This window comes from Trifolium pratense, linkage group LG4, assembly GCF_020283565.1.
Source record: "Trifolium pratense cultivar HEN17-A07 linkage group LG4, ARS_RC_1.1, whole genome shotgun sequence".
In the NCBI taxonomy this organism is placed as follows: domain Eukaryota; kingdom Viridiplantae; phylum Streptophyta; class Magnoliopsida; order Fabales; family Fabaceae; genus Trifolium; species Trifolium pratense.
The window spans coordinates 34,449,125-34,468,696 of NC_060062.1; the positions used below are offsets into that span (position 1 = coordinate 34,449,125).

Genomic DNA, 19,572 nt, shown 5'->3' on the forward strand with positions numbered 1-19,572 from the left:
TCCCAATGATTCTTAAAAATCACTTCCGTCTAAATTAATTTTTAAATTCATTGCATAACTAATGTATTTGATCTATGATATATATCAAATACATTAATTATACAATGAACCTAGTTTTTTTTTTTTACTTATATAGTATTACGGAGGGAGTATCTGAATGGAGAAAAAATGTCCGTTTTGAACAACTCAATTGAGGGAGGGAGGAGTATAAAAGTAGCTCTCAAAGAAATTTGATTAGCTTGAATAAAAGACTTTATGGTATGCAAAGCACAAAAAAATGTCAATACCATTTATGGTTTGAAAAAGATAAAATTGTCATTAAGTTTTGGGTCCCATGCGATGGTGATAACCTTTGACAATAAGGAATGAGTCACGAGAATTCAAAATTCAAGATAGCATACAATAGGAAAATGTTGTAGTTGCTACAATGATATAATTAGGACATTTCACACGTAAATAAATAGTTCAAATTCAACCTTAAGAGAACTGTTTGATCAAGATAAAAAAAAAAAAAATCAGAATTGTATCTGTAGTCTCTTCACTAGACATTATCTAAATATAAATGTAAGTTTTACAACTATTAGTTTTTTTTTTTTGTAAACCAGATATCATCTATACGCAACTGCAAAAACTACTCCCTTGAGCATTGTGAGACCCAAATGGGCGGCAAACTCTCCCCGAGAGTTTTAGCGCTGCTGTATGCCTAAGCCGAGGATCAAAACCAAGACCTTGATACGAAAGAGACTCACGCCATCTCATCTAAGCACAACTATTAGTACTTTAATTAAGAGGAGTTTAGTCTCGATTAATATAACATAATATGAAAATTTGTTTCAAAAAAATATGAAAACTTACTAGAACCCTTTTCTGAACAAAAAAAAAAAGGCCCAGCTGTTATAAATGGCAAACCATTTACAATTCTTTATTAGTTGGATTTATGAATCATCACTTGAAAACTATAACAATGCACATGTTGTTAATTGCAGTAACTTTCACGGTTTGTAACAAAAATTGAAAGATGTGTTTGGAAATTGCCCTTTCTGCGGTATGATCGTGCGGCAATTAGAAGCTAGCAGAGATTGGCTTTTCATGGTGCACCGTGATTTTGCTTCGCTCAACGCGCAATCAAGTCAACAAAAGAATAGAAAGAAACAAAAACTAGCATGTAGTTCAACTAATATTTCCTTTTGTACAAAAAGAATAGAAATATGTAACAAGTCAACAACAGGTTCTGTCTGTGACAAAGGAAGAGAATAAATATGATTTTAACCATACAAATTGAATTTGTGCCACAAACCTTCACATGTCAGCCGACCTGAAACACGATTTCTATTTGTTTACTACGTATTCTAACAATGGAAACAAGATAGATCCTTCAATCTTCATCTCAATGGAACAGTGTCACCATATAGGGCCAACAACTTCTTTTTGTTCTCAATCAAAACACAAACAGGAGGACTCAGCTGACCTGTAATTGAGACGCGTGTATGCGCAGTATGTTCAAAGTTCATATCCAAGGAGAAAGCCCTCTGCTACAACATGTCCACTTTTTCACAGGAAAAAAGCTGCAAAATATTGAATATGGCATAAAGTATTATCAATAACCATAACATCATACATTTGGATAAGTTTGAAAGACCAAATGAATTATGGAAAGAAAACATAAGTTGACCTAATTCCACGTATGTTCAATCATTTCATGTTTTATACTGTTGCCTACAATTCAGATTCTATATCTTGTTTAAGGCATAAAAAATGTTGTCAAATTGCCATAGATGCATCATGTTGCCAGTTGCCACTATAGGCTGCAGTGCCATATTTTTATAGCGAAATTTTGGCTGTGTACCATAATCTGTCATCTGCCATTATTAACAATGGCCATAGAACAGAAGCAACACAGTATATTTTTAAACCAAGAGAAACAAATGGCCTAACTAGAATTGCAACAGAAATTACTTATATGTTATACTTTCTGGCCGTCAGATATAAACCAACAGTTTGTTTACACACTTAAGCTTTTTCGCAATGATGGTTCATGACATGGCATCAGTGCATGTCACCCAATGGTCTAGGGTTTGATGATTTGTTCCTTATTGCTCTCATTTTTCTATATTTAGTTAAATCTCAATATAAGGTTGGGTGGACGGCGAGCCTGTGTATTGTTCATGCTTCAAGCCCAGATGGCTCCTGCTTTAGGGGGCATGTTATAATAGGTAACCTCGTTAGTTGGTTCACAGGCTCCCTAGTTAGGTTAGAATAGAATGTCATGTGTATAAACAAGAGGAAGGGATTAGAGCTGAAGAAGCATCTTGTCATTTGAGAAAGTTAGGGCCTTGGCAATATTGGGAGGTGCAGGCCCTCAAAGTTCTGCAATATTATTACCTTTCTGTATTACCGATTAGAACATTACTTTATAACTTTGGAAGCACAAAAGGATTTATGCCAATTAAAGTTTCATCAATTTGTTTTTGAAATGGCCAATATTAGTAATTAGTTATTAGGTTAATATTTTTCTCTTTTGTTTGGGTTTGAACCCAGGACCTTCATCAATATTTTAAAGTTGTAAAATATTTAAATAATGAAAGAGGCTAACCTTTATAAATATAACATATGAATGCTGCACTTAAAACAAGTTATCATACTTTCTGAGTCTTACATATGCCATGAGAAATTTGTCATGTTTTTTTATTAAAACAGTATTTGGGTAACTTGAAACAAATTTTCAGTTTCAAAGATATTTTAAACACAAAAATTGAAAGAGGTTTACTTTCATCTAGTAAGAATGCCGTGAAGAGAACCAGCCGTGCCTTTCTTTTTTCCCTGCAACGGAACAAGTAAAAAGTTAAGGTATATACGCTCAACAAGACAAGGTTAATGTGATTACCCCCCCATCCTTCTCTTTCTATCTAAAGGTACATGAAGAGTATTGGACTCACCTTCTGATTATTAATAAATAGATCATCAGCCACAGCTTCTCTTTGTTTTCGTCTTTTCTCCTCCTTCACGTACTCAGCTCTCTCCTCATTTCCATAGTCAGAATCCCTATTGTTGAAAATAAATAAAAAAATAACTTATTACCAGAAGAAATGGAGTGAAGTTAAGATAGCCAGATTTCTTTTAAAATAACATTCAGAAGTAAGAACTAATATTATTCTTACTTGTATGGATATTTTGCAAATGGAACAAGGTTGTTGAAACTATTTCCAGATTGAGTTTGTGGCTGCATTTCCATTTCAAAGAAAATTGGACTAATTAGTCATAGATGTTTATATTTAATGATTAACCTTGCATGAAGGGATAAGGCTTCATGGAATATAAAAATCAGACACGTAAAGAAAAAACTTCAACTAATTAACCAAAACAAGTTTGCTTCCAGTTTCAACTACAGCACATAATAAGCCCCTTCCAAAAACACACCTTTCGAAAGCGTTTGAAATTTGGAACTCTGTTGTTTAGTGCAGAACTTCTGTTGGCAAGTATGTTTGTATCTCGAACAATTAAATTTTCGCTGTAAACAATATCTGAATTTCCACTTGCATAATTATCAACCTCGTCTTTCTTCACTTTGACACTGACAGTACCATCCTTGAAGCTGGTAGCATGTGTATCAGATCGGACAGAAACATCCAGGGACATTTCTGTTTTTGCACGTTTTGTTACATACAAACTGGTAGAAACATCATCTAAGGATGCCTCCATTCTATCATTTTTCCTCTTATGCAAACTGGTCGATACATCATTTAAGGGTGCCTCCATTCTCTCATTTTCTCTCTTGTCTGAAGTTCCAGAATCATCATTCAATTCTTCCGATTTTACATACTTTACATTAGTGCCATCACATAATGCCTCGTTTGCCTCGTTTGCGTAGGGTGATGTGGCTGTTTCAACTTCAGTATCCGAATCTGCTACAATTGTCTCGTCTGTAGAGCATGACGATGAAATAACCACTGCAACAGTACATACAGATTGTTATTAGTGTAACACATTAGAGTAGAGTTCATCACTAAATATGGTGTTTTAATTTGTTTCTTGCAAAAAATAGAGTACTAAAATTATTGAAGCAATGTTATGCATAAAATATCCCAATCTTTCAACATTGGTCTTCTGCCAGCAGCCCCTGTCCAGTCCATAACAAAATATGTACGGCTGCTGAGGTAGCATACTGATTTCCTTGAGAAAATATGCTGTGACATAGTTCCCTAAAAATTGGGGGTTTTGCAGCTTGAATCTCTAATTACCGTAATTAGTTTATTATTTTCTGATTTTGAATCAAGATGTGGGTATATATTAGTGCCGAGATGATTTTCCTAGAGAAGTTCAGAAATCTATTGTCTCTTCTTGAGTTCAAAAGTGCCCATCTGATTATGCCCATAAATATGTAATTGTTTTCACTTGACTTCAGTTAAAGAAATCCTTGGTTAAGCAAACTCAATTTGGAGAAGCTATGAGAAGATGCAAATTAAAGCTTATGACAATAATGACATCAAAGCTGATGGTTCAAAGCTGTCAAGTTAGTAATAACATTACAGGCAATTTCTTGAAAAGTTTGTAAAGCCATAATGCTGTTGTTTTTGTAAAGGTGTTCAAAAGATCCCCTCCCCCACATCGTGAATAAGTGAATCAGCCGTTAAAAATAACCATATTATTCTAGAACTGGTTTGATAACTACCAACATTTCACATGTAACAAAAATATGATAAAAGAATGGAAGTTAATTGAATCTTTTTTGAGTAACACAAAAAAATTATTAGAAGTTATCATTAATTCTGCAAACAAGTAATAATACTGTAAAACTTTGATAGGACAACAATTTCACTCTTTTCCTTAATTTTAATCTTCCTTAATAATACTGTAAAAATTATTTGAAGTATTTGTTGTTAGCTGATCAATTAGTTAATTAAATAGTATGATTTTTGCTTCTCTTCTTTTATGGAAGAGGCTGAAGCAGATATATTTTCGTACATACATAAATAAAGGTCGAAGTAGGCTTTCTTGCAATTCATAATGTCATACTAAGCAGTTAACCAGATAAGTAAAAAAAGTTAGAATTTAGGTTCTTCATGCGAAGAGAGAAAATAAAAGGGTTTGGACTTTGGACCGTGCAAGTAAATTACTAAAAATATAGAGTATTTACCGCATGGTGATTTTAAAATTGACAGATCTAGATCTCCACTAAGAGCAGCATTTGTTATATCCATCTCATTGACTTTTAGCAAGGAACTTAGTAATTTATTGAAGATATCAGGTTTGCATGCGGCTCCTCCTGGGATGACACAAACCATACGATTATCATCTCCATAATCTGAACCCTACATGAAATAAATGAAAAATCAGATTTTTTAAGCAAAAACTGTGTCTTACTATTCAACGATGGCTATGCGCCTCACTTAGATTAATGCTATAAAGGGAAAGAGGACTGAAAAGCAAAAGATCATAATATAGCTGAATAATTTATTTTAAATGTATGTTAATAGCACGTAGAATAGTATGTATATATAAGTTTATGATTAATTTTATTTTTTTGACAGAACGTTTATGATGTTATAAGCATATAAATCGCGAACTAACTTGTGTCACTTCCAAAAGATCATTATCTACCTTGTAATCTAACAAATTCAAGTAAGAAATAAAATACATACTTGGCTATTTGAAGAGAATTCTTGAAATGAAATAGTTTTAGCACCAGCTACTTCCAGTAAAGACTTTAGCTGATCCCCAAACTTATACTGTAACAGGGTAAAGAATAAGATAATTAAATTGTGTCAAGATAAGCTATGCTATGCTCTAGCCTACAAAAATATTAAGATATTTTCATTTTATATTTTCAGAAACCCCCAGATGTCTGTCCTGCATATTTACATTTCAATATTCAAACAAAATTCCCACTACATAAGTGAGTATAGAAGACTTGAAAGCACCTACCAAATGCACAGATTCCAATACAAAAGTGTATCCTTTCAAACAGTTTTCGCGAGCTTTAGGGTCAGCAACTTTGATAGAAGCTCCTTCCACTGACACTGTCGGAATATGTCTGTTTGAGGAGAATGGGCCACAAAAGAAGACAATAAAAGCTTCTTTAGTCGGTCTAACTGGTCGGTCACGATATAAAGCCAGCTTAGCCAAATTACTAAGTTATAGAAGTACTTACGAATGACAGCTAGGAATTTCATTGCTAATGTTCTTTTCTGCAAAAAACTATAGAGGGAACAAACAGTCACAACTTAAATCTTTACAATGAGTGAAAAGAAATCTAGACATTCCTGAAATTACCCTCATACTTGTAGACTAAAAATTAGACAATATGTTTATGCTTGATGAGTTATTATTATTCTATGATAGATTAATTTTAGAACTTTTTACTCCAAGAAACAACCAGTGAATATGTAACAAGACTCAATGCATGACTCTACTCTTTGACATCAATGAGATCATGTGATTCTTATGTCATACAGGGTCCATAAGCTACATGAAAAATTATTATGATGCTTAAAACACTGAAATTCTGAAAGGATGCTTGGCAAATTATCCCCACAATTTGCGAATGCAACAAAGATCTGAATATATTATAGTTCTGTGTAAACAACAAAAGACATTTAGCTGTATCCATATATATCAACTCTCCTTTCACACAATCAATTCTTTTGCAGAAAAAAGCTGTCTCTCAGAACACATTTTATTTCAGATGCATAAAGTAATTAAAAAATCAACCACATAACATGAAATATGAAAAAGTATGCAAGCAAGCAACTAACTTTCATGTGATCAAGCTACAAATACAAGTATTAATCATCACTTGACTCTAACAAATTGATAGCATAATGAAAAGTTGAAAACCCAATATAACCAATACAGACACTGACTGCTTCTATACCTCAAGCCAAGTTTTGAGAACACAATATTTTTTCGCCACAACTGCTTCAACAAGATCCTTCTTTAAGGGCATGAGTTGATCTACCAGCACGTGTGTGCACTCTTCATTCAAGGTATGAGCAATACTAGCACCTAAATTGAAAGTATATGTTAGTTACTATTCGCGTGACGTAAAGACAAAAGTATTTTTTTATCAAACGATCACAATTTAATTATCCAACCAAAAGGAGTATTCCTTTTAAAGAGGAAAGATAAATATAGGTAGATTGTTAAGGAACTCAAGAATTGAATCGAAAAGAATAAAAGAAAACTCTACTCCAAGGGTTTCCCCTTTTACAATATGGTCACTACTCTATTCACTAAACTTTACAAAATACTTAATGATCTCTCTAACCCGATAAACCTCCATATTTATAATTTCCTAACTAATTCTCCCAATTCTATATCATAGCATATACTGGTGTTACAATTTGAGAGGCCTAGGATGTTTCTAAATAAAATGAATCTAATACAGCTTGTGAGTGTAGCAAGGTAAGCTCAGTGGCCTACGAAGCTAGGACTTTCCCAAAAATGCTATAATTTCAATTTACATAACAAAGAGTGAATACTTGTTTACTAATACATTATTAGCATCTTGGTATGATGAGTAATGCATGTTGAAAAGGCCAAAATTTAAGCATTCAATAATATCAACACTATGCCACTAGCAAAACTAACATGCAATATCATGTGCAAGTAAGCAATAAAACAATATGTGCTCATGATTTATAAGTATGAATAAAATTTATAAGTTTTTCTCTACTAACCAATTGATGAAATTTTCTGTTCAAGAGATCGATCCACTTGATTTGAGGAACAGTTGAAAAGAATGAGGGGGACGTAGCAAAACCTGTCAGATCAAATTCAAAGTGTTAACGAACACATACACTAAAAATTAAGAGTGGCACAAAAAAGGAATAGAACATCAAACTGAAAAGATGGTAAACATACTTGTAGGTAGCACTACCAGTGCCAAAAGAAACTAGGTCGCCATCCTGTAATGCTGCTTCTTTGTTTGGTTGCTCATGAACTTTTTTCTTGAGCCCAACATTCTTGCTCACAAATGTCCCATACTTCGAGCAATCTCTTATCTGTACACTGGTAGACAAATGACGAGGATTTAACATCTTCATTGTATTAACAACTATTTCTGCATGGACCCGAGAAACCCCTTTATCTTTAGTGATGATCACATCGCAACCTGTACGCAGATAGTAACAATATCTTATTAAATATCATCAGGGTATCCATAAAACCAATAATCAGTAACAATTACCATAGGAAAATACTTCAAAAACTTAACAAGAAAATCAGAATATTGTCATAACCATCCATTCTGAAAAGCCCGCCTGAATTACAGTTACTTTTGTTGGGACAAACTGCATCCATGTCATGGTTCAACATTTTGAAATTTGATTAAAGGAATCTCTAGATTAGGAGGCTAAATTAACACTAAACTTGAATACATCAGATAGCCTGTGCCCGTTAATATCCCCTAGAAGATTAGGAACAGAAATGTTTTTAAGATTTATATCTAATTGCTGCATCTTTATTTCCCCCCCCCCCCCCCCCCCTACTTCAAGAACAGACATTTGAAAGAAATTTCTATTTCAGTAAATTGGCCTGAACTGCTTAATCATTTCATTAACGAGATTCTGTTATTATTCACACATCTCGTGAAGTACAGATATGGCTGTAATTTATGGTACAAAGTTCTGAAGATAAATAGAACTACCAGGTTTCTACATGAAATTTAATCTTCTGGGCTCATGAGTTGGTCTATGATCTTGTATAATACTCTCTTTGATCAAGTTGTCAAGTGTTTGACCTTTATGACCCTAATTTTTCTTAACAAATTGTAAATTCAGAACAAGGTTTGAATACCCCCGTCATTATACAAGCATCAATCCCTAAAGCAATGTTTTAAAAGGAAACATGACATCGAACCAGTGAGACCCCTGAGTCGTGGCTCAACTTCTTTTAACCGCACAAACCGAAACAAAACTGCAATCAAACCACTCAAATAACTGAACTGCAGTCAGTGCCACATCCGGTTCGGTTTTTAAAACATTACCCTAAAGTCATTTGCCTGAGGGGACATGTTAAGAGTTAAAAACCCACTCGGTTACTCAGCATAACGTAACAGATTCAGCATTTCTGCTGAAACACTCTTATACATATATCATTCATACCAAATCCCTACATTTTCACTCTATTAAAGGTAAGCCAATACCTTGTACCAAAAAAAAAAGGTAAGCCAATACCAAAAAAAACAAAAAAACATATTTTTCTTCTCTTCTTTTTCAAAAAGGAAATAAGTATGAAGTATTAGCAACAAAAAACACAAAATCAATAAAACAATTTAAACAATTACTTAATCACCAAATAGCTTACACAAATATATGCTATGCATAAACCTTACAAGCTATACACTAAAGAAATATGTCCCCGTCAGTTTAGCTCGTGCTGGTAAGTACAATGCATCATATATGCGGGTTAGGGTTCAAACTCCGGACACTCGACTTATTCACTTATTTACCTTAAGCTAAATTTCTAACTACCAGACTACTTAATCGAAAAGAAAAATAAATAAATTAGAAAGCATAGATTATAATAATACCTTTTCGACCAACTTTGTAAGTTCCAGTTTTGAAAATGTAGTAATTATCTTCACCTGTCAAATACATACAAATTAATTAATAAATATGAAATTATTGGCAAAAATCAATAACCTATAATCCAAAAAAAGAAAAGAAAAATTGAAAGGTAACAATAAGGTTTGATTTACTGAAAATAAGAAACGGTACCGGAAAGAGAATCAACGGGGAGAAGACCCCACACCATGATTCTTGTTCTTGTTGGAACACTGAAGCAGAGAAAATCTGAAAATAGTGATGAGAAAGGTTAAAGACGAAAAGTTTATTTGCAATGCAACGAACGACACGCCGTTTAATTGCCATCCAACGGGTCGATGTAAAATTAAAAATATTTTGATATAAATTTTTTTTAATTTATTCTTTTTTTTAATATTTTGATATAATATTTTATTTATATACACATTCTCAAAATTATTTATTACTATTTATATGAACGGTTGGTGTAAAGAAGAATTGTTTTATGAATGTTATGCTTTGTTCAATAATTTTCTTTTTCCAGTCTAATGTGTCTCACAGGTGGACTTGAAGGGGGGCTCAGGTTGACATGTACACCGTGAAAGTGATTTATGTTTTGCTAACTTAAAGTGAGGAAGTTGGGGTATAGTCATTCTTTGGACATTAATGTTATTGTTTGGAATAAGTGGTTTTATCAAATGTATCTATTTTTACCTCTATTAACAATGCAATTGTGACTCGACTTTTTTTAGGACATTGCTCTTAGGCGCGTCAAAGTGTCGCAAATGGGTAAAGCGGTCAAAACAGCTGGATTCGCAACGAGTAGGGCGGTGTGGTTCATGTCGTTTTTTGGTTAACCAACTAAATAAGATAAAAGAAGAAGGTGAAAAAATGATATAAGATTGAAGAACGACAGAGGAATAAAGAAGTTGATCTAACCCTTCTTTTTAATTAGGGTTAACTTCTTTGTGAGCTTCCTTTGACACACCTATAATTTTCGCGCATCTTGCTACTTTTCAATTTGTCATTCCGCTACTTAAGTAGTGGATATCATAAAAACGGGAAATATGGGTGAAAACTATAGCCACTAGGCTACCCGACCAATATATATTTCATTTATACAAAAAAAATTTATATTTATAATTAAAATTGATTAATCATCCTTTTTTTACAATAAAAAATCAATTAATTATCTTTAATCTATCATTTATGTTAATACTAAATATTTTTTTAGTATTTTCTAAGTCTTTAATTAATAATATATTTTATGGAAAATGCTAACTAGTGCCCCTGGGGCACTGGTTAAGGAGCTAAATAAGGTATGAATGTATTGGAAATTGTGTAATCTACTTTTTATAAGTATAAAAAATGCTCTTTTCAATGCAAAAAATTACTCATTTTGGTATCCTTAACTAATGCCCCGGGGGCACTGGTTAGCATGACCCATATTTTATTAGTATTAGTGTCCGCTCTGTGTCAATTTTGGGGTCGACTGCGTCGCGTCCAAGGGTGGTGCTCTTTAAATGAGAGGGGTGCAAGTGCACCTCCTGGAATATATATATTTTATTTTTTGAAACTCGCCTCCTGAAATTTTAAAATTTTTACCAATATATCCTTATGTTATTTGCATTTTGAACCCCCTGATTTTTTTGATCTGCACCACTTACCCAAAAGCCCAAAACATTTTTCACTACTCTCTTTATTTACTTTCAACCCCTCTCTTTTTTCTTTTTTTTTTTATAAGCAAAGAATATATTATAAGGGAGCACAAGGAGTACTCAATCCCTTACAACACAAAACAAGATATTAAGAATTTTGAATACAACCCATGGGATCATGGCTGCAATCCGAAAAAGAAAAGCTAGAATTTCGACCATACCAACTACTGAACCACACCCAAGAGCTAAATTTAATATCATCCAAAAGAGAAGAGACATTCGAGATAGTGCCATTGAATATCACATTGTTTCGAAGCCTCCAAATATTCCACGTAGTAGCCAACCAAAATAGATGTTTAACACCCCCACCCTTCTTCGAAGTTACCATTTCGCCAAACAAATCAAAGTGCTTCCAACCTTCTATATTTGATGGAAGACTCTTACCTAACCACCTATATACCGCCTCTCATATTCCATTGCTAAAAGGACAAAAGAAGAAAAGATGGGCGCAATCCTCATTGTTAAGAAAACAAAAAACACAAGACAACTCATGTGTATTAATCAAAATACCTCTACAATGAAGCGCAATCCGCGATGGTAATTTTTCAACCTCCATCCAAAGACGTTTACCTTAGATGAGACGTCATTCCTCCAAAGCTTATTAATAACTGCCAACACATTAGCATTCAAAGCCTCTACCTGACGGTGTTCAAGTAACCAAAAGTAACAAGATTTTACATAAAAAAGTCATGTTTTCCAAGGGACCCATCGCCATGTATCACAAGAACTCGGATGTAGAACAAAACCAACCAGCAGCTCCTTAAGATCAGCCAACAACTATTCTTCATTTACTGATAATTGTTCGGTCCACTGCCAAGACCATGAAAGAGACCCGCCATTACTGATCAGTCTATCTGCTATCATAACATCTTGCATGACCTCTTTTGCAAATAGAGAAGGAAATAGATCACTGAAAGTTTGATTCCCAAACCATTTAAATTTCCAAAAACCAATGTTATGGCCATTACCGACACAACATCCAACATTTCGCTTAAACCATTCAACCCCCAATCCCCTCCCCACACCTATAACATCCTTCCACCGAATATTTTGCACCATTCAACAACGCATTCCTTCCCAACAACTGAGTAGGTAAATGACCATATCTAAACCGTAAAACACTAATAATACACATGAAAAATACTTTCTCTCTTCCTCAATAGTCTACACAACCACCTTCCACCACCGTTGACAAGGAAAAGTTGATCAAATTTGTAAAGTTTTATCCAAGTAAATTTTGTTCAACTTGTTTAGTAATGCTTGATAATCAACTTGAGACTTATCTCATTGATATGCATAGGAGTGTTGAATTTGCATGTTTAGTAAAAAAAAAAAAATGCTATCTAAATATCTAAAGCGCATTATCAAATAATGCTATTATCCATGTTTATAATTTTTTTAGATTATAGATTCGATTTTTGAAATTTAATGATTGTTTTTAGATCATTTGGCTAGTAGCTGCAGCAATTTGGAAATTTAATGATTGTTTTTAGATCATTTATTTTTATCAATAAAGAGGTTAATATTGTTGACACAATTATTGAGCAGATTAATTTTTTTTTGTCAAGTAGTCTAGTGGGTAGAAAATCCACCTTAAAAGCGAATAGGTGGACGGAGTTCGAACACCAGCTCATGCACATAAAATGTGATGTCCCTACTAACTGAGTTAAGATCACAGGGACGAACAAATTAAAATTCTTATTGATGTGTTTTTGGTTGTTATCTTTAATTTTTTTTAAATATATTATTATTTATATATATATAAAATAATTACACGTGAACAAAAGGTAGACGGACAACAATATGATGTTCGAACATGTATTGTTATCTCTAATACTCCTGCACATAAAATGTGATATCCCTGCCAACTGAGCTAAGATCACGGGGATGAACAGATTAAAATTCTTATTACGTGTTTTTGGTTGTTATCTGTTAGTTGGTTTAGTGGTGATTGACGCTAAACTTTGTAGAGAGGACCACAGTTCGATCCACCGCAACTGCGATCAGAAGGAGACTGGAACCACTTGATATCATAACTAACCCACGAACTTGATTCAATTGGTGGTGAAAAACAAAAACAAAAAAAAGAATTATCATATGATGTTCGAACATGTATTGTTATCTATAATACCTATCTTTTACTAATCATATCAACTTTAAAGTTGTTGAGAATTTGCCTTCCAATTGATGCAGAAAAGGCAGGAAACTGGTTTTGTCACTGCCTGTGGCACATGAGGCGCAGAATGGGGGCAGGTTGCTGGAACCTGCGCCAGTTCCTGCGTCCCATGTGCGGGTTGTAGTATAAATATGTTGCTATGTTGTTGTGCAGCCGCAAGAGAGAGAGAGAGAGAGAGAGAGAGAGAGAGAGAGAGAGAGAAAATGTGATGTTTTTAGGGTTTTGCTTCCAACATGAAGGTTAGAGTGTTAGAGGGTTTCTCTTGGGTAATCTATAGGGTTGGGGGAGTGATTGTAACACCTTAGAAATACACTTATTGATCGAATCTCTTGGTCACGGGAAGAGATTCGGGAAAATGGTAGATTTAGGAAAACTCTAAATCTTGTAACTCTTGTGGTGAATCTCACTGTAATCAAGTATTCTATTGATAGTGGAACAGAGAGCTCTCTCTCCCCCAGAGTAGGTTGTTTTAACCGAACTGGGTAAACAATTATTCGTGTTTTTCATCGCTTTCATAGTTTTAGCTTTTGTATTTAATTGTTCATCCATTATTGATTTGATTGCTTCAATTCATTTGTCTCATACACTAAAGTATTATTGGTGTGGTTTTCGGTTCGAATTCACAACAAAAGTAATGGTATAGCACTTAAATAAAGATTATCAAATTCCTTGATGATTTGAAGAAATAAAAGAAATGAAAAAACATCTACCCTAAACTAATAACTCACAAGAAGATTAACACCAACAATAAGAATTTCAGATTAAGGGTATGTATTACCTGATGATCTCTTGAGTTAGAGACAAACTCAAACTCCAAATCCTAATGTTGCCAAAAAATATCCTCATCATCGATAAGTTCCTTTTAGTAATAAGCTTCGATCTAATTCATCTATGTATTGGTGATGCTATGTTTAACTTCAGTCATCAAAGTGACTATTTATTGGTGGTTCTACTTTCTTCACTTTTCTTCCACAATATCCATTTCGGCATTGCCTATATCCCCAACTCTCTCTTTTTTCTTGTTTCTCTTATCATTATTTTTTTAAAGGAGATTTAGTGCATGCTTCTCGAGGAAGCTTCATACTTTCTTTCTCTATTCAGGTTTGCTAAATGTATTGTAAATTTGTTTGTGTCAACAAAAAATTGTAAATTTATTTATTTTTGGTCAACTAGCTTAGTGGCTATAATGGAATGTCCTGCCAATTGAGATGATCGAAGTTCGAATTTCGGCCCTCTATATATAATGCAATGTCCTGCCAATTGAGCTAATGTGTGTCACGTGTGTGTTATATTTTTAGAAAATAAAAAATTCAATGAACTTAATTTGTGCCAAAATAATTTGAAAACAATTTTTTAGCCTATTAAAATGTATATATTATATTCAATGTACCCAAAAAATTGTATATATTCATTAATAATTATAGGATAATTACACATAAATGAAAGATAATAAACGGACAACAAACGGTGCCGCTAAGTCGCTAACCTTTTTTAAATGGCAAAACTAATTTTCTTAAAATCAATATCCAAGAAAAACCATTTATTTTGTTTTTTCATAATATTTTAGGAAAAATATATTTGGTAATACGAGAGAACTTTGATGTGTTTTTCTATAATTCCATGATTCTGTACTTATTTATTAGCAAATCAACTACATAAACAAACAATTGTATATTTTCTCATTGTTTTTTTTAAAAAACCAAATATATCCTCCGTACGTAATTACAGTGACTAATTCACTCGAGGTAACTGAGATCCATCTAAGGGGTTGTTGACATCTCCCAACAAATGTTTCTCCATACGCACCGGCCGATGATCGAACACAGGATTAAATGATTAAGGGACTCAATCTACCACTTGTGCCGTATTATGTTGGTTCATTGTCTTTTTAGTTGCGACTTGCCGTTATAAACTTATTTGCATGAACAAAACAAAAATCAATAAATTTAGGTACTAACTTACCTACCATTACTAGACTTTTCCTATGTGTTTCTATTTCTATAGTAAATAGTAAGAGTAATATTGACAAAATAATAGTTAAAGTTGTAGTGCCTATTAAAAATGACATATAATTAACAAAAGCATTTTTTTACAAAATTGATTACCCGATAACACTAAAATATTCATAGTATTTAGCAGTATTTTATTTAATTAAATAGATTAAGCTCTTAATAAAGTTTATTATAACTATTTACTTGTTTTCCTTTCATTTGTATTTTTAGGACTAATGTTTGGAATATATAAATTAAGCTTTTAATAAAGTTTATTAGAACTATATTTGTGTTTTTTTAGGACTTAATGCTTGAAATATGAAGAAAATGGTGCATTTTATGTATATTTTAAGGCATCTTAGTGACCAAGATTTAATTTATGGTAGTGAAAGACTCTGCTTAATGAAGATAAGGTGGAAAATCAACGCAGTTAAGTTTTGATCGCAGTCAAAAGTCACGAAAACCATCATTAAAAGTTGAGAAAGTGAAAAGTCAAGAGGTTGCAAGTAGCTGAAGTCTTCCATGACCGTGAGAATCTCACCATGTACGGTCGTATCAGGCAAGTCAGAGAGTTAGGAATTCACAGAAAAGATCTGCCACAACCCGTGTTGTTCTGGCCACTCGTGGCAGACTCAACCGAGGATAAATTAAGGATAGGCTATAAATAGGACCTCATTGTCATAGTAAAATCCATTATAAAATTCTCTTAGTTTATATCTTTTGTTCTTAGTTTTAGATTAGTGTTTTTAGTTTAGTCTTGCAGCTGCACACCATGGCTAGGTGTGAGTAGTTCGCTTCCATCTCAGGGTTATGGAGAGTATGTATTCCATAACATACTCTCTTGATCCTTTATTCTTTATTTTATGCTTTTGATGATTGAGATTACTAACAAGTTCTACACATATAGTGTTTATCATTTTTCATCTTAGGACAAGAAGACGAAGGTCCGAGAGGTGAAATTGATGTATCTCTCGAATCTATATGTTATGTCCAATTACAATGTGCCTATTTATAAGAGTTTAATGAAGATACACTCACAGTGTAAAACATGATTGTTATTGACTGATAGTATAAAATGTGCATATTCCTTTTTCTCAATTAATAATCAGCACCGCATCAGCAACATTTAGCATCTTAGTGAGTATATGAAATAACACAGTCATGTACAGTTGGGAGGTAGGAGTAGCTTTTAAGTGTCATAAAATTAAAAACTGATAGTAGCTTTTCATACATGTTATATGCTTAACATAACTATTCTGAATTTATACTAAATTTTGCTCAGGCAAAACCCTGCTCTTACATGCTAGCAATACCACTAGTACAACATTAACATTATTGAATGAAACTAACTAGTAAACTACTATTGCCGAACTCTATTAATGTTCATGGTCCAATTTTCTGACATCACCATTTATTACTTTCTAACAAACACCATATCTCACCCTATTGTTAGGCCTGATCAACACATTGAATATTGTACAAAATTTTAAGTTATTAGGTTTATGAGTCCGGCCACTTATAAATCGTTCAATTTCAACTCTTCTGAGACCAATATGCGAGGTTAACTCACAATCTCAACACCTATAAGAAAGTGAAACTCTCAGTGCAGTGTACTAGCTAGTAACAAGAACACAAGAAATTGAAACTGCATATAGAATGGAACATTTAACAAAAAACCAAGCAAACTCAACACCACTTACTCCACTCACTTTCTTAGAAAGAGCTTCCACTGTCTACGGTGATTCGATTTCCATTATCTACAATAACACCTCATTCACATGGTCTCAAACCCACCGTAGATGTCTTCAACTAGCTTCATCACTTTCATCCATCGGTATCAAAAAAGGCCACGTGGTTTCCGTTCTCTCTCCCAACACACCCGCAATGTACGAACTTCACTTCGCTGTTCCAATGTCCGGTGCCATTCTCAACAACCTTAATTTCCGTCTCGACCATAAAAGCCTTTCCGTGCTCCTCACCCACAGCGAATCAAAACTCATCTTTGTAGACATTCATTCTCTTTCTCTAACACTCAACGCTCTTTCTTTATTCCCCAAAAACACTCAAATCCCAAAGCTAGTCCTTATTAACGACGATACACTCGCACCGCACGAGATTCCTTCACCTCCGAAAAATGTTAACATTATAAACACCTACGAAGGTCTTGTAACAGAAGGTGATCCGAATTTCAAATGGATCCGACCCGAGTCCGAATGGGATCCGATTACGTTAAACTATACTTCTGGAACGACGTCGTCTCCGAAAGGTGTAGTGCATTGTCACAGAGCAACGTTTATCGTTTCGCTCGATTCACTCATTGATTGGTCCGTTCCGGTTCAACCGGTTTATCTCTGGACGTTACCGATGTTCCATTCTAACGGGTGGAGTTACCCGTGGGGGATTGCTGCCGTCGGAGGAACAAATATTTGTGCGCGTAGAGTCGACGCGCCGACGATCTACCGTTTAATTGAATCTCACGGTGTAACACACATGTGTGCTGCTCCGGTTGTGCTTAACATGCTTTCATGTTTCAACAGAACTGAACCGTTGAAAAAACCGGTTCATGTTCTCACCGGAGGTTCGTCGCCTCCGGCGACGATTCTCTGTCGTGCCGAGTCGTTAGGTTTTGATATTTGCCATGGATATGGTATGACGGAGACGTGCGGTGTAGTCGTGTCGTGTGCGTGGAAAACGGAATGGAATAAGTTTCCGGCGACGGAACGGGCGAGGATGAAGGTGAGGCAAGGTGTGAGGAAGGTGGGAGTGGCGGAGGTTGATGTTGTGGGACCCACCGGAGAAAGTGTTAAGCGTGATGGTGTAACTGTTGGTGAGATAGTTGTAAAAGGTGCATGTGTAATGCTTGGTTATTTGAAAGATGAGGCTGCCACGTGGCAGTGCATGAGAAATAATGGTTGGTTTTACACTGGCGATGTTGGTGTTATGCATGAGAATGGGTATTTGGAGATTAAGGATAGGACAAAGGATGTGATTATAAGTGGTGGAGAGAATATGAGTAGTGTGGAGGTTGAGGCGGTTTTGTATATGCATCCGGCAGTTAAGGAGGCGGCCGTGGTGGCAAGACCGGATGAATTTTGGGGTGAGACGCCGTGTGCGTTTGTGAGTTTGAAGGATGAGTTGAAGGAGAATGAAATTCCGACTGAGAAAGAGGTTAATGAATTTTGTAGGGAGAGGTTGCCGCATTTTATGGTCCCGAAGACGGTTGTTTTTAAGGAGGAGCTGCCAAAGACTTCAACGGGGAAGGTACAGAAGCATGTACTTAGAAGGGTTGCTAGAGCTATGGGGTCCTTGCCCATACCACCACCACTGTTTCCTAGTCGCATTTGATTATGCAATGTACTCTTAGATTTGCTTTCAATGCTTTATTACTCATGATTTGGTTAATTAATCCATGTCTTTGTGAGCAATAATTGAAGCACTTATGTAAAATGACTACGGTATAATGTACGGATGATTTTGCCGGCCGTAGGAGTTTCATATAGTTGCACACTGATTTCAATTTTGAGATTAGAAGGTTTTTTTTTTTTTTTTTATAAATTAAATAATTAATTACATGAGGGGACTATGCCTTACCCCAAAAAAAGAAATAAAAGTGTTAAATAAATCGATTCGAATGAATCGACCGTCAACACGGATACGACTCACGTACTCACAACTCCCTGCCACAAGCAGCAAGCAATAATGCTTTTTCAAGCGAAACAGTCCGAAATCATGAATGATGGATATTAAAAGATCTTTAAAACCAAGGCGAATGAACCGACCATCAACATGGAATCGATCCACGTGCCCGCTACTCCCTGTCGTAAGCAGCAAGCGATGAAGCTTTTTCAAGCGAAACTGTCTGAAATTTATGAATGACTAGCGGGCCAGGCAGGCGCGTTCCGCGCTTGCCTGTGTCTAACTTATGTACCCAAAAATAAAGATACGCCTTATGTTATGGTGAGTTTGTTAATAAAAGATTTTTTTTGCTACTAAAAAAAGCAAGGGTAATGTTGGTATTATGAAAATTCTGCCCCAAAACTCATGTATTCTTTTTATATATTATAGTATAGAATAGATATAGATGAAAAAACCATAAAAAAAAAGAGGAAGTTAAGGGCAATTATGGAATAATTAAAAAACCATAAAGGAAGTTAAGGGCAAAATGG

At 34.5% G+C, this 19,572-nt stretch overlaps 2 protein-coding genes across 3 annotated transcripts; one reads left to right on the forward strand and one right to left on the reverse strand.

Annotated features, from left to right (window-relative positions):
- Window positions 1-1,144: 1,144 nt before the first annotated feature.
- LOC123924076 (nijmegen breakage syndrome 1 protein-like) lies at window positions 1,145-9,879 on the reverse strand. Of its 2 annotated transcripts, XR_006814583.1 has the most exons (15): window positions 9,717-9,868; window positions 9,530-9,583; window positions 7,861-8,110; window positions 7,677-7,759; window positions 6,872-7,002; window positions 6,149-6,195; window positions 5,923-6,031; window positions 5,640-5,726; window positions 5,135-5,309; window positions 3,418-3,947; window positions 3,159-3,220; window positions 2,937-3,042; window positions 2,768-2,820; window positions 1,469-1,565; window positions 1,145-1,315 (listed from the first exon to the last, which is right to left on the reverse strand). XR_006814583.1 is itself a non-coding variant. In XM_045976840.1 (14 exons), the coding sequence occupies exons 1-13, from the start codon at window positions 9,751-9,753 to the stop codon at window positions 2,770-2,772; spliced, it is 1,722 nt and encodes a 573-aa protein (XP_045832796.1). In that variant the 5' UTR covers window positions 9,754-9,879; the 3' UTR covers window positions 1,145-1,565; window positions 2,768-2,769. The 2 variants fall into 2 exon arrangements, 1 of the variants encoding a protein (XP_045832796.1); XM_045976840.1 differs by having other exon boundaries at window positions 1,145-1,565; window positions 9,717-9,879.
- Window positions 9,880-16,653: 6,774 nt separating this feature from the next.
- On the forward strand, window positions 16,654-18,923 carry LOC123923384 (2-methylpropanoate--CoA ligase CCL4-like). The gene has a single exon (XM_045976072.1). It carries the CDS (start codon window positions 17,063-17,065, stop codon window positions 18,749-18,751), a length of 1,689 nt encoding a protein of 562 aa, XP_045832028.1. The 5' UTR covers window positions 16,654-17,062; the 3' UTR covers window positions 18,752-18,923.
- The last annotated feature ends 649 nt before the right edge of the window (window positions 18,924-19,572 follow it).

What these genes read in the sequence shown, in the direction of transcription:
- LOC123924076 (XM_045976840.1), bottom strand. Translation starts at nt 9,753, where the DNA reads ATGGTGTGGGGTCTTCTCCCCGTTGATTCTCTTTCCG. An exon ending in TTCTCAAAACTTGGCTTGAG is followed by an intron (nt 6,196 to 6,871) that starts GTATAGAAGCAG and finishes TTCCCTCTATAG; the next exon opens with TTTTTTGCAGAAAAGAACAT. An exon ending in TATTTATTAATAATCAGAAG is followed by an intron (nt 2,821 to 2,936) that starts GTGAGTCCAATA and finishes GTTCCGTTGCAG; the next exon opens with GGAAAAAAGAAAGGCACGGC.
- LOC123923384 (XM_045976072.1), top strand. Translation starts at nt 17,063, where the DNA reads ATGGAACATTTAACAAAAAACCAAGCAAACTCAACACCACTTACTCCA.